This window comes from Xyrauchen texanus, chromosome 21 (assembly GCF_025860055.1).
Source record: "Xyrauchen texanus isolate HMW12.3.18 chromosome 21, RBS_HiC_50CHRs, whole genome shotgun sequence".
NCBI classification, from domain to species: Eukaryota; Metazoa; Chordata; class Actinopteri; order Cypriniformes; family Catostomidae; genus Xyrauchen; species Xyrauchen texanus.
In genome coordinates, this window is record NC_068296.1 from 39,468,176 (window position 1) to 39,484,420 (window position 16,245).

At 38.4% G+C, this 16,245-nt stretch overlaps 1 protein-coding gene across 1 annotated transcript in view; it reads left to right on the top strand.

Annotated features, from left to right (window-relative positions):
- The first annotated feature begins 1,377 nt into the window (after positions 1-1,377).
- The window catches only part of LOC127661217 (transcription factor Maf-like), a 93,928-nt gene continuing 79,060 nt past the window's right edge, over positions 1,378-16,245 (top strand). The window contains exons 1-2 of the mRNA XM_052151827.1: positions 1,378-2,750; positions 12,425-12,494. Coding sequence (XP_052007787.1) covers positions 1,771-2,750; positions 12,425-12,452 — 1,008 coding nt within the window. The 5' untranslated portion in view covers positions 1,378-1,770 and the 3' untranslated portion in view covers positions 12,453-12,494. The remainder of the gene's footprint in view (positions 2,751-12,424; positions 12,495-16,245) is intronic.

A 16,245-nucleotide genomic window follows, 5' to 3' on the forward strand; every position in this document is an offset into this window, starting at 1 on the left:
TTCTGCACTCTAAATTAAAATTGTTACCTAAAATATTTTCATTGCTTTAACTAATGTAATGATAGATAGATAGATAGATAGATAGACAGACAGACAGACAGACAGGCAGGCAGGCAGACAGACAGACAGACAGATAGATAGATACAGACAGACAGATAGGCAGGCAGACAGGCAGGCAGACAGATAGATGATAGCCAGGCAGGCAGGCAGACAGACAGACATATAGATGGACAGACAGACAGACAGACAGACAGGTAGACAGATAGATAGATAGATAGATAGATAGATAGATAGATAGATAGATAGATAGATAGATAGATAGATAGATAGATAGATAGATAGATAGATAGATAGATAGATAGATAGATGATAGCCAGGGAGGCAGGCAGACAGACAGAGAGACAGACAGACATATAGACAGACAGACAGACAGATAGATAGGCAGGCAGGCAGGCAGGCAGACAGGCAGACAGACATACAGACAGATAGATAGATAGACAGACAGACAGATAGATATCTCCATAGCTTTTGAATGAATAGATTTAAATGACTATTTTATTTAGGTCTATCCGGTTCTACTCTAATGGCAGATTATTGTTCAAATGTCTAATGTCATAAAGTCTAATGTCACATATCCAAATTCATAATTTTTTTATAACGTTCTGAATACAGTAGGCTAATCAGGACAGATCCAATAAACTCACACTCTCAATCCTATTTATGTCCAAAAGGTGGCAGTGTTGAGCTTTAAAGGGGCCATGCTTTTAAAATTAGCCTTTGCTAATAATTATTGACACAATGTTAAATTTATGGCGACAATTAAAATGTGATTATAACTGAGAGTATACTTATTATTTATTTATTACGTTTTAATTCCAACACACCAACAATTCAAAGTATAATGTAAAGTTATTCATAACCACAAAGTACTGTAAGATCATCTCTCTGTTATCACATAATACTTCATACATTATTGTGTTTGCATTAGGCTATGTATTGTTTTATAAAACATAAGTGGTGCAAAATTTGTGAATATCCAATTTATTTTAGAGAATACATTGGATTAAAAAGTTTAACAAGGTATGAAACGTTTATGATGAAGCACACTGTACTACTAAGTAGTCTACAGAAATGTCCGAAAAATCGTCTAGACGCGCGTTAAGAACAGTAGCCTAGTTGAAAGTCAGTGACTTCATTTAACGTTATAAAAATCAGGTCGAAAGAGTTAAATGTTCGCATTGGATCGGATTTAACTCTTTCCGCCTGCCTTGTCTAGATGGCAGTCAGCTGAAGAGAAAAGTTTGCCTTTCAGAGCTCGTATGTTAATGAGCGCCGCGATCCAGTGAGCCCATTGGCTCGTTCCGCACGCTACGTCACGGCAGCTATAACTCTCGCCAATGCTTTTAAAGTCTACTGTAGTGTGTCCAGTTTTAAAGCACTCCCAGCTTCATCTGTGTCAGCAGCATATAGCGCACTTCTTTCATGTTATACTCACCCGTTAGTCCACGATGAGTCGAGGAGTCACCAAAGTGTTAAATGTCTGAAACTCAAAGTCGCCGAAATTCTCATGTGCAAACAAGGCAGGAGAACGAGATCCGATGTGCCAAGGAGACCTCATAATCCGGAGTTAGACCCGTGCATTTGTGTTTTTCCCGCTTAAAGCATTTCAACCCAGTCTTCAAGCTGGCTCACTGTATCCCGACCCAGCCCGCTTTGACAGCTGTCCCGCTCTGGAGGACCGTCGGCAGCAACAGTAGCAGTAACAAGAGGATGGCATCAGAGCTGGCACTGAGCAGCTCCGACCTGCCCACCAGTCCCCTGGCCATGGAATATGTTAATGACTTCGATCTGATGAAGTTTGAGGTGAAGAAAGAGCCACTGGAGCCCGATCGCAATATCAGCCAGTGCAGTCGCTTGATCGCCGGGGGTTCCCTGTCTTCCACCCCGATGAGCACGCCCTGCAGTTCGGTTCCCCCCTCGCCGAGCTTCTCGGCGCCCAGCCCGGGCTCCGGGAGCAGCGAGCAGAAGGCGCACCTGGAGGACTTTTACTGGATGACGGGCTACCAGCAGCAGCATCAGCTCAACCCGGAGGCGCTGGGATTCTGCCCCGAGGACGCGGTGGAGGCGCTCATCAACAGCACGCACCAGCTGCAGAGCTTCGACGGCTATGCGCGAGGGCAGCAGTTCGGCGGAGCGGCCGGCGCGGGAGGTGCGATGGCCGGGGAGGAGATGGGCTCCGCCGCCGCGGTGGTGTCCGCAGTCATCGCAGCCGCCGCGGCGCAGAACGGGGCGCCTCACCACCACCATCACAACCACCACAGCCACCAGCAGCACCCGTCTCCAGGGGTCCAGTCCAGCGGCGGCAACCCCGGCAGCAGCCACCACCAGCACCCGCACCTTGACGACCGCTTCTCGGACGAGCAGCTGGTCACCATGTCCGTGCGCGAGCTCAACCGCCAGCTGCGCGGCATCGGCAAAGAGGAGGTGATCCGCCTCAAACAGAAGAGGAGAACCCTCAAAAACAGAGGCTATGCCCAGTCGTGTCGCTACAAGAGGGTCCAGCAGAGGCACGTCCTGGAGGGCGAGAAGAGCCAGCTCATGCAGCAGGTGGACCACCTCAAGCTGGAGATCTCCAGACTTGTGCGCGAGAGAGACGCGTACAAAGAGAAGTACGAGAAGCTCATGAGCAGCGGCTTCCGAGAAAACTCGTCGAGCAGCGACAACAACCCGTCGTCCCCGGAGTTTTTCATGTGAGTTGCCCTTCACAAAAAGCCTAGAAAAGATCGATAAAGCAAAACAAGTTTCAAGTTTTTTCTTTTTTTTTTCGGTTTTATGAAAACTCAAGTCAGTTCTTGAGTTTTGCGATCTTGTTTTACAGACTGAACTTACTTTTTGCAACGTTAATGTTTGATGTTGACATTCATCCATTTTTTTTATTATTATTTTTATTTTTTTAAATGTGCCTTTTTTTGTAATTTCCCCCCATGAACATCTCATGCCTTCTTGCTTGTTTTGTGACTTTATGTGAAAGACATTATTATTGCTAGAGACATGTTATTGAAGTGCCTGCATGCTGGACATGCATGGTCTTTTTTCATTATTTCTCCTTTTTATGCGCTTGAAAATGAACTTCTTTTTTGGAAATGAACTTCTACTCAGCATGGCATTCATACATTTCTTTCATTTCCCGAAACACTTTTTTGGAATACGGGCTAAAAAAGTGTCAGGACCATCATATCACCATCCTCCCCTATAGAAAAGCTCAATCCATAATTTGTATACACTGTTTTGAACCAACCGGAAGAACAAGGACCTGGTTTCTAAAAGGAATTCTCCCTCTGGGACATAAACAGTGTTGTTGCTAAAAGCGGTTTTGTGTATTCACTGTCAAACTTGTGCATTTTTTATAACTTTGGAATGAAGCACATTTCTGTTTGTTTGTGCATCATGTAAGACAGAACAGTTGAAGGTAGCCCACGCCACAGGTCGAAACTGTCACAGAAGGGTGATTTTGAAATTAGATGTAGGATTTCTGTCCCAAATTGTTGCCTGCTCATGGTGGTAGACATTTGGGAAGGCTCCAAGTTTGCATACAGTTGGATTTTTATAACGCGGAACTGGAGAGCATGTGTTTGCAATGAAAACAGCAGTTTTATAGATGTAATTCCTGTTGCAGCCTATGCCATTTACTGTATTTTAAAACCAAAGTATTGAACATGGAATATCATGCAATCAGGCAAAAAAGAAGAAAAAAAGATCTGACCTATTTGGAATGAGTTGCACTAAATGTAGCTTGTAGCAAATCATATATCATACAATGGAATCTATCCAGAACGCTAATTTAAAAGCACCTGTCATGGCTTTGCAGAAAACTAAAGGATATAATCTTATATATATATATATATAGTCAAGCAGGACTCGATTCTTTCTTTCTTTCTCTGTTGTTAATATATTCAGTATTTACAAGGCAATAATCTAGTAATCAATATTAAAATGTTTGGATATTGTTTTATGGTCAGGGATTGACACCCTGCTTGTATAAATTCAGGATATACCGTTACTCAATAATTTTTATAAACTATGTTAATTAAAACATTTCATATATATATATATATAAATATATTGCTGTGCAAAATTATTTCACCCACTAACCATATGTGATGTTCATATGTGCTTTTTTTTCCATTTCATACAACTATATGATATGCAATAAAATGCAATTTGGGCCTCTTAAAAGTCTGGTTTCTCTGGATGTCATTTGTCTATGTTCTGTTAGTTATTCAGTGATCACCAGCTGTTTTGACCGTTACTGAATCAGTAGCTTGATTTCATTAGTTTATCCAGCGCATGCATTAAAAACAGCGTAATAATGTAATCAGTTATCGTAAGTATCATTTGGTTAAACAAGCAAAACTCTAAAGTCACCATACAGTTGTTTGGCTTAAATAAAAGCGGCATCAACGCTGCAGAATGCTCATTTTATCAAGATACACAACACATTCTCTTAAACAAAATGCATCCTCTGAATATGACCACAGGAGCATAAAAGCTCATCATGTTTGATAAAGCACTTGAAATAATGCATTTTATGGCAGACAGTGCTTATACACTCCAAAGTTCGACTGCTTGTCAATGCTCTGGACTTTGGTTTATGTCTAGACTGAGGTTATAGCGCCACGGTAGGTGTCCCCTTGTCTCCTTTTATTTGTTTTGCAGTGATTGACTTGCGATAGAAATTATGGATTACATGGCAAAAGTTATCCCTTTTAACCTGTGCTGCACATGTGTCCCGGTGGCAGTCCTGTTCCTGTAAATGTGCAGGGAGGTGTGAACATTTTAAGAAGCTTCACTCTCCAGAACAGCTGTTTGTGTAGCTATGGAGCAAGTGGCTGTAGCACGAATATCAGAGAACAGCTGTGTACTGTATATGAGACATGCTTGTTTATATGACGGCGTAGTTGTATGAGCGCGGCGGGTACACTGCTGGACTTTGTAAACGCGTTTGTGTCCACTCAAATGGGCATTTTGGTTTGTACGTCCATCTGAGTGGCGTCGTCTTTATGAACATACTTACCCTACACCACTCTTTATTTTGCTAGATGTGACTACTGGTTCTAAGCCGTTGATAACTTACACAGCCTTTACATTAGCCGAAGTTCACCAATATCTAACATACACCTACCCACATAAACATACTAAATAAGTAAATAAAAATGTAGCACTGAAAGTGAAAGTTAAAGCTATATATTGCACAGCTCTCTGGAATACTTCATTCTGATTGGTCAATTACGGCACGCTGTGGTCAATTATTTTGTATAATGATCACTAAGCTGTATTGTAAATGTATATAACATGTCCACTGACTTTAAGGTAAAAATGTAAATGTGTGTATGAGGAAACGAATCTATGTTAGGTCCTGTAGCTGGTCACCTTTTTTACTTACTTTTTTAGCATTCATTTTAACCCTCAGTTATGATAGCGCTGGGTAAAAATAAAAAGTACTGTTTTTTTCTACTTAAAATCGAACAGTAACACATCATTATTCTTTTACTATGAAAGAATTTTGTATTTTGTTGCCACAAGGCAACATTGTACCATAATGAAACAAAGTTCATTATGAAACAATTCGGAAGAGACAATCACTGCTTTACTGTAACAGGGAACCCCAGCCTGTAAAAATCCAACGAGGAGTTCGCTTTAAGTGAGATGAAGACTGCTCTCATGAGACCTGTTCTTGGATTCTCCGCTGTGTGTTACAGATATGGCTCTGTTGTGCACCTCTCTCAAAACAGAGTTCTGGAGGGGAAGAGTAGCTGCAGAGTTGAAATGATTTTCTTGAAGATTAATTGGTCAGAAAGGGGCCTGCATGTGCAGTGTAAAAATGATAAATCAGGAATCTGTATGGCTGCAGCTGTGCCCAGACTGGGCTTTTAGCATGCATGTGAAAAATGCAATTTATGAGAAATCTCTCTCTGTCTCGCTTGCATACTAGAGGAAAGTGCTCAATTTTACTACTTTGAGTTGGCAGAAGCTACACTTCCTCTTAAACTTTGTGTGAACAGAATTGTTCATCCTTATTTCTTTGAGTTTATTTAAGATTTATTAAAAGCTGATAACAAGCCACTATAATAATGTGTTATAACAACATCTTTGTTTAAATCCATTTTACTACATTTTGTACGTTTTAGAGTTTCAACTCAATTCTCTTTACATAACACTTTATATTAATGTTCCCTTTGTTAAGGATTTATAAAGGGGTTTATTAATGACTTATAAATCATTTACAAATGCATTATAATCCAATAATATTCTCTTTGTTAAGGATGTATAATGGGTTTATTAATGACATATAAATCATTTACAAATGCATTATAATCCATTAATATTCTCTTTGTTAAGGATTTATAAAGGGGTTTATTAATGACTTATAAATCATTTACAAATGCATTATAATCCATTAATATTCTCTTTGTTATGGATTTATAAAGGAGTTTATTAATGACTTATAAATCATTTACAGTGCATTATAATCCATTAATATTCTCTTTGTTAAGGATTTGTTATGGGTTTATTAATGACTTATAAATCATTTACAAATGCATTATAATCCATTAATATTCTCTTTGTTAAGGATTTATAATGGGTTTATTAATGCATTATAAATCATTAAAAACATGGAAACTTTCATGCAATACCCGTCAACTAGTGAGCCATTATATATGTTACAAATGCTTAATTACTCTTATTCAACATTAGTAACCTATGAAAATGTACCTATATGTATTCAATATGGTTTACTGACCATTAGGCTTTATTATATGGTATATGATGTGAATAAGCATGAAGTGTTGAAAAGTGTTTTTGCAGGGGACTTTAGGAACTAGGCCTAGATAAGTTGGGACAGCACTCGGAGTAGCACTATTCTTTAGACATTAACGTAACAACAAGGAAAGTGACAATACCAATGAGTCAAGATAGATCGTATGATAATAGACTGTTTTTTGTTGATGATAGACTGTTGGAATTTATGTTTTTTATTATAAGAATGAATAAGTGTATTTACTAAGCTTTTATAACATGCAAGTTAAAATGCTTACTAGTTGACAAGTATTGCATGAAAGTTGCCCTTTTTAAGTATGTTGTTATAACTGAATATCAAACATTTATAATGCTGCATTACATGTAAGTGACTTTAGTAATTAATGAAGCCGTTTATAAACCCTTAACAAAGGGAATATTTATGTAAAGTGTTGCCAAGTAAATTTAAAGTGGTCGAAAAAATAAAGGAATCACGGCAGGTTGTTACTTTAGCTCCAATTTTATTTGGTGTCAGCAATTAACCTCAAGTTCCCAATTTTAGTGGCTATATGTTTTAACCTTTTGACCTTTCAGTGTAAATGTGGATGATTTGCAGGAAAATATCTGTTCATTGAATCAATGACAATTGTCCATGTTATTTAACATGTTAAATGTTTGTGTGTCATAAGATTGTGTGTGATGCACAGAGGATGTGTGGAGGTCAGTGAGCGAACTGCAGAAACAATCTTTACAGAGTGATTACAGAGATCTCAGCCCTCGGGGGAGGCCATGTTCATTTCCTGTAGAGTCCTTAACACACACACACACACACACACACTTGCTTTTATATCATTGTGGGGACTCTCCATAGACGTCCATGCATTTTATGGATTTTACACAGATCTAACGATAATTTTTGAAAAATCTACTTTGCTCAATATGATTTTTCATTATTTTGACTAGTTGACTTCATCAGTATCCCAGAGCTTCTAGACCTTTAGAAATATTTGGTTTGATAAACATTATGTTAAGATAGACAGGCAGACAGACAGAAAGATCGAGTGATCCAGAGCACTCTTGGGAGAGTTTCGACACACTCATTGGCGTGTGTGTACGTGGGTAATGCTGGTGGACTTAAATGCACTTTCGGAAAGATGTACACACACTTTGAAACTGTGTGTCACAGTTGCGGGGTTTCCCAGAGATGTACGGACATAGTAAAGATGGTGATGATGATGCATGTGTAAAACAGAGAAAGAGAGATAAACTTATATGGCTCCAGACTTTTCCTAGTTCACTTTACTTGAGCCAAATAATTACATTTACTGCCTTTTTAAAACATGTATAAGGCATTTGGTTTACATGATTTTGTAAGTAAGGTTAACTAATAGATTTTACAGTGTAGATTGCAAACTGTAATATGCTACTCTAACATCTCAATAGTAATGAGTGTTATTTTTCTTTTCTTTTTACAATTAAAAGTTCACCAACACCAAGATAAATAACATTGTTTTAATTGTTCACTAAATATGTCATTAGCCTGATTAAATATAAATACATTTCTGCCTCTGAACTGTAAAACACAGTTGCATAGAGTTGCAAGCTCTTTTATATTTGCAATTTTTATCAAATGTAATTAATTAGGTATTACTAGTTTTAAAAACGATTTACTACAGCTGCGATGACAGAAAATGCACCCAATTTCTCTCTTCTGACTCCTGTAGTCCTTTTTATTTCATTAAAAAACACGATTTCCCATAGACTTCCATTGTTTTCTCAAGTTGCTCAAAACATTTGAGGGTTATCGGTCTTGGAGTTATTTTGATAATAAACTTTGTAATATTCTCTGGAATGATTTAAAATCTTTGAAATTGACCCTAGGTAAGGGCACATTCAGAAGTACAATAACCGTAAATATGGTACTATTGTACTTGAGATTTGTCATTCTGAAGTAGCTTAATAATTTTATTTCATCTGTAGAATTACAAATTAACATATTACCTTCAACCCCCTCTCGGTTGTGCATTTAGACACAATAGTCCTTGTTTCAACAATTGATGATTTTTTTTAAGTTCATAATGAATCAAAATAGTCATAGAAACATTGTTGTGGGACTGCAAGAATTTCTCCTCTGAGATTGTTTCCATGTTTGTGCTGAATCAGAGAGCAGCTGCAGCTCTTCCTCGCCATACTCCCAGCCTCTTGATAAATGTGTGTTTGTGGTGATTTACTGTGACTGACTGCAACACACTTAAATCATCATTCCATCATCAGCAGCCTTTCCTTTCTCTGTCCACTAAAACGGGCTAATATTCTATTTAAACCTCAGTAATTCTCTTTCATCACTTATGAAAAGGCCTTTACATCCAAATTCTGCTTTGTAAACTGCCTTTCTCTGACTGACAAAGCTTCGGTCCTCAAATGCATAATTAACTCTTGAAATCTTGATTGGTTATTACTAAATGAAACCTGGAAAATTTCAACTGAATTGTGTCCGTGTGGATACAGACACTTGTCAGAACTTCAGTGAAGTGTTTGGGGGCTTGCTGTTGTCTGTCGCAAGGACATGAGCATTGCCATTGCCACGGTTGTTTGTCAAAGTTCCTTGGCTGAAATATAAATTTATCGACCATCTAAATCTCAGTCTGATTTTTCTCTGAACTTAGTGAACTGCTCATGCTTGCTTGTGCTATGTCTTTCCCTTCTCATGTGCAATCCAAGAAAACCACTACATCTTATCGCAACCTTAAAGCTGTTGATCCTGTATCCTTCTCTGCCTCCATTGATGCCTTCACTATCGCTGACACAACTACACTTTCCTGTCTATCTGAGATTCGAAGTATTACTCTGCCATTTCTTATGCTCTTGATGAACACGCTCCCATGGCTGGTACACTCCTCTCACTCGTTACAGACATATCTCCGATCTTCCTTTTATTTCAAAGCACCTAGAAAAAAGTTGTTGCTTCTTAGTTCATATTTCATCTGGTTGCCAATTATTTGTATGCTCCTTTTAAATCTGGTTTCCTTCCTTACCACTAAGGCCCCTATTTACTTAAGGTTTGCATGTCTAAAAACATGTGCAAACTTGATAGCAAGCAATAAAAGGTCAGAATTGACTAACATAGTCTTCTAAACATTGCGTCTTTCAGATGTGCAAAATAGCACATCTTGGCAATTTTTGCAAGTTTCCTCAACATGAATATGCAATTTAGAGTCGTGCCTCCAAATGCACATAATAAAGGGCGGACTAGATGCAAATGAATCAAATTACGCACGCAAAGTAATTTATCAAGCCTGAAAGTCATTTCAGAATCAGAAATTACAAGAGCAATTTAATGAGAATGAATGGCAGGTATTAATCTTATTTGCACTGTGCATCATGCTGTTATTGGGTAATCTGGGTAGCTCAGTGAGTATTGATGCTGACTACCACCCATGCAGACATGAGTTCGAATACAGGGCATGCAGAGTGACTCCAGCCTAAGAAATCAAATTGGCCTGGTTGCTAGGGAGAGTAGAGTCTCCTGGGGTAACCTCGCAATAATGTGGTTCGCTCACGGTGGGGCATGTGGTGAGCTGTGCGTGGATGCCATGGAGAATAGCATGAGCCTCCACACGCACTACGTCTACACGGTAAAGTGCTCAACAAGCCATGTGATAAAATGCGCAGATTGGCGGTCTCAGATGTGGAGGCAACTGAGATTCATCCTCCACCACCCAGATGGAGGTGAGTCACTATGCCAACAGAAGGACTGAGAGAGCAAAGAATAAAAGGGCATCTTTCATGCAATTCTTTCAGAATAGTGAGCATTTAAACTTGCTTAATAAATACACTTATTCACTTAGATCAATGGTTCTCAAACCTTTTTTCATGAACACCACCCCTACCTAGTTCATTCCCTTGGCAAGCTCAAACATCAAGAGCTTTGCGCTTGCGCTGTTCTGTTCATTGAGCTCCTTTCCAGCTACAGAAACATACAGGTGCATTAACCAAGGTTGTGCCTCTGATGTGTATTTGACGCTGCTAAACCAGATACTGTCGTTAGACTTCAAAATCAGATGAACCGCGGTACAAATGGATACCAACACATATAATCAAGGACCAACTGATAAACTCCAAGTCTAGATAAACCTTTTAATGCAAAGAGGAACTTGACGAAAGCTCTCAGCACCCCCTGGAATTCTTTTAACACCCCTGTTGAGAACCACTGACTTAGACCTATGAAAAACATAAAATACCCTTATTTATGAATTATGTCACTATGCAGTAAAATACATTATTATATTGAGATTAAAAGGAGGGTTGATGTCATTTTGCTACAGTCCACGTTGTGTCTATTATAAGCTATTATAAGTATAATTACATGAAAGTCACCTTATTTATGCATGTTGATATAATCAGGAATAGGATAATGCATTAGTAAATTATTAATTAGCCATTAATAAACCCTTAACAAAGGGAATACTAGTGTTACCTTATTTATATTGTTATTTAGGGGGCATGAGAATAAAAGGTCTGCTTTATCTGACCAGACTAGATTTACCGATGCTTGAGGACAGAAGGACAAATGTTCTGCATTTTAGGCATTTTAGGTACAGTGTAAAAATATTTTTTTTGTATAAGTTCAGATGTTCCAGGCAGTGCAAACATCATGCTCTACCAGTTGAGCTACATTTACAGAGTACAATAACTTGTCAAAGATATTGGGTCTTATTCATGATGTTCGAGCAGAACAAATTTCTGTGCAAATTGTCCATAAAACCATTTTTACATAATGTGTCGCACTGTAGTGGATGCAACAATTTACATTTGGTTTTGGAATGGATTTATGAGGGAATAACACAAATATGTTGTGCCAGCCTGATCTCACATAAAATTGACAAATGTGTGCCAATTATTCTTTTGCCGAAATCGGTATACGTTGACTGAATTTGAAAACACTACCCCCAGAGGCTAAAGCGGTAAGTGTCTCTAAGAGCTTATAAACAAGTGTGATGTTCATTTATATCCAGGAGAGTTCGCTAGAAGCCAGTTGTAAAGAGAAATGTTTTTAGCCGAACAAGGAACTAAACAGTGAAAATAAATGCTTATTTTATTTAATCTATCCCCCAACCAAAACCCAAATCTTATTTAACCATTTGTAGAGACAAAATGCAATTTTAGTAATCAAAATGCAACCTCCATATCATGCTCGTGATTGTATACAAATGTGATTACTTCCTCATTTGAACTGGGATTAAACTGTGGTCTCCCATGCAACTGACACAGCGCGCTAACAGTCATGCCACAAGGGATAAATATTACAAATATTACAAATATGTCCGATGGGAGATAAGGCATGTCAGTGAGTCGGCATACTGTTGCCGATCCTAGGGTACCGGAACTTTTAGAAACAGCACGCAGACTTCCTGTGTGATCATGTTGGTTGTGCATGGGTTTCATGAATGATTCCTATTGTCTGTATTAATTCACACATTGAAGAATGGCGTGATGATCAATTTTAACATAGCAATGTGGTAGATCATAGTGACATCATAAATCCCAGCTGTTCATATCTCTCTCTCTCTCTCTCTCTCTCTCTCTCTCTCTCTCTCTCTCTCTCTCTCTTCTGTCTCTCTCTCAGGTCTTCCAGAAAGTTTCTTCATCTGTGACTGTGAGCTGTGAGCTCCCTCAGCCTGGCCTTGAGGAGTGAGGTAAAATAAAAACGTGTGCCATCACCTCCTCCTGTATCTGTATTATTCACTGATGTAACCCCAGCAACAGCACAAAACACCACAGACAGGAAATGACCACAACATCAGCCAAAATAATGATATTACAGAAAGCTAAAAACGTATAAGTATCTATCTACTCTGAAGATGATAAATCTATTTAAACATGTACACTTATGTAATAGCTCAATGTTATGGGACCTGTTCTTCAATTTTTTAAATACAGAAAACAGTGGAAAAACACCATTTCTTATTAGTTTGTTGTTCATTGTAAATGTTTATCTTTTGATAGCATATCAACTATAGAGTGCAACAGTGCCCATCCACTTCTTCAGACATCTTGGATTCGGTAGTATTTTTGCCATTGTTTTTCACCATATGGATTTAATAAAATCCTTCATTAATCAGTTGTAAGCCATTGATTTAAGGCAAAAAAATAAATAAAAGTATTTGAATATCAAACAAAAAGACAAAGTTACAAGATTGTGTTCTTAATTACTTTCATAAGGGAATAAACTACAATCCCATGACGCATTGCAAATGATGTAATCATAATAAAAACCAATGGAAAAATGGAAATCTATTGATTTAAAGTTGTTCATTATAATATTATTGTAATTATATATTATATATTTGCAATTAGATAAGTAGTTAGAAAGTGTCATTCACAGTGCATCATTGGAGTGGGCGGTCGCTGCAGAGCTCTTTTGGCACACTTTGTTTGCTGCAATTCTGTGATTGGTGGAAAGTTTCTCTTCAGAAACATGGGTAGTGTAGTTCTTCACCTGGAATTCCGCTATTAAACATGATTTCTTATTGATAAAAGTGCAGACTGATGGCTTCAACAGGAGCATATACCATCGAATAATAACCTCGGAGCTCATGGTAGGTCTGTCTTTAAAGCTTTATAAGTTATCTTTAAATAAGAAATGGCCTATGGAATAATTGAAAGGATTTTTTACTTCTGGAATCAGACTGTTGCACTCTATTGAAATGCTGTGATTATTTTTTTATAATTGATTTTTGCAAATGTCTAGACAAACCATATTCCATAATGTTTATAAATATGGCAGAAATATGATCGAGTATATCACACTGTACATAAATTAAATTTTGTAGTGAGGTTGACGCTTCCTAAAGTGCTGAATTTTTTTTCTCAACTTAAACTTGTTTCTTGACTTAAAGAAAGTATCATAACTTCACCTTCAATTCACCCTTGGGCCAAATAAGGCCAAACAGGGAGTGAGGCGGGGTCAATATCCAAGGTGGAGTTTCGCCGAACTTGACAGGTTGTCTATTCAGCACACAACACAAAAAAATTATAGAAATTGCGGGTACCATACAAATTTGATTAAACGCACAATGGAAAAAGCAGTGCCCAAAGAAAGAACTTTACATGGTTCGAGATCAAGGCAGTGACCTGGGACATCGTGCTGTTGTTAGAGAGAGACCACTTGGGACACCATGGCAGTCGGTGAGTTGTCAACGCTAAATTGTCTTGGTAGCTAGCTGATATTTACATCCAATAATAAACTCAATATTCTAGATACAGTATCTAGATATCATGACACCTCAGCATGAGCTTCCCTCTTGCTTATGAAATGGGTGGGGTGTGTGACATTGGCACCAGGGTGGCATGTTAAGGATGGGTTTTAGCGCAACACTGCGGGGCTATTGGCTGTGCGATTGGTAAAGCGCATATCGATTTTGGTTTTGCAGGGCAAGGTTTGACGCTATTGGCCCTGGCTGGCCAGTTGATAGCCCTAGCTCACACTGGCTCGATTGTGGAAAAGCGGCTAATGTAGTAGGGATGGATTCTGAAAGTCTGATTGAGGCAGAATCTATCTTTGTGTGTACACAAATGACATCTCACTGGACCTTCTGCATATCAGCACACCACTCCTGGGTTGCACTTGGAGCTATGTGGGAGTAGGCGTCTGGTGGAATATTGTTGAATCTTAAAAGGCTTTTAGTGACCACTTCCATGTTCACTGCGGCCCAACCAAGGATCTAGAGTGCTGTGCATTCTATAACAACAACAAATACCTTTAATATTTTAACATTTAAGTTTAATTTTACATTGAAATAAAAATAAAATAATAATTATAATATGGATAGTTATGGCTTTAATATCTGATTGGATGAGTCATGTTCAGAGCTTCTGTAAAATAACCAATATATTGAAAGGAATATTCTGGGTTCAATACAAGTTAGGCTAACTCATCAGCATTCGAGACAATGTTGATAACTTCAAATTACATTTTGACTAGTCCCTCCTTTTCTTTAACCCTTTTGCACGAACTATTAATCCAGTGTGGTTACACTAGACTGGGCTCAAAGGAGTATGATCAAACCGGTGTGATCTGCATTCGTGCTGCTGTTTTTCAGCAAAAGAGGGACTGAAGCGGTGTGGCCATGTTTTCTGACTGCAGTGCAAACAATATGGCGGCACGTATAGCCAGCATAGCCACAAAAACGATGTTTTAAACAACTTTAAATCTCAAAAAATACACGCATTTTAACAGAAGAATTTATGTATGTATTTATATATTTTTTTATTATAAGCTTCACATTTGTCTTTTTACCCTCAAAAAATTGCATAAAGTGTCATGAAAAGCAAAATTAATTTTTTTGTGTTTCAGACACTTTCGGCTCACGTGTCGACTTGCGTGCTCTTTAGGACTCGTACCCCAGTACTTTGCATGGCAAGTGCAACGCTCTATCAGTTGAGCCTATACAAGCTCAAACAAGCTTGTGATTGTAGTTGAATATGTATTGCAAATGTTAAAATGCATCACCTCAAAAATCAGGCACTATAGTAAAAGTGTTGTACATGTCATAAAATAGCATTGTGTAAGGAACATGGCAAAAAGTAAGTGTTTATTGCTAATGTTTTCCTTGTGATGTGTGAAATTGAATAAAAGTAATTGCTGTTTCAGCAAGAAACTGTGAAACGAGTACACGTATAAATCATTTTGCAAAATTGTAGTAATAGTAAAAAGAATCTATGAGACCAGGTTGCATATTAATGTCATGTCAATGTCAAGGAGGAAGCAGGAGCCGGATAAACAATTCAGAGTGAGTCTTTATTCTTGATACTATTCAGTGTTCAACCAAACTAATGCTTTTCAGCACAGTCGATCACACACACAGCCAGGTCCTTGTATCACTCTCTCTCCCCTCCAGTGGTTCGGACTGCCCTTTTATCCCTCCCAGTTCTCACTGCAAACACAAACTGCTTTTAGAGATAATTTCCCACAGGTGTCAATCCTTACCGGCCTCACTCTCCACAGATGTCGCTCGGTCACACCGACATCACCACAGGTCATTTCACCTTAACCGTGGTAAAATAAATAACAGTATTATAAAGTTATAAAACAGTTATTATTGAGTAACTTACATTTTCGACACAGTTTGGCCAGTTATTTTGTTTAGTTTTGCCTCACTTACTACGTCTTTGTCCAAAGTTCTGGTGAAGGTTTACCCTTATAAATCCTGTCCTGTCAAATCTAATGTCCATTTAGCATGTTCCATCCCCCCTCTCTCTCGCTCTCTCTCTCTCTCTCTCTCTCTCTCAAGCTAATCTGCATAATGAGGATTAGATTTTAATGTCATGCCGCCCTTCCCATAATGCTTTGTGCTCTTGTCCCCATTGTGTTTAAGTGGAGCACAGGATCAGCGCTGGCCTCACTCCAGACTCATGAAACTATCTCCGTCACCAGGAAAACTGAGA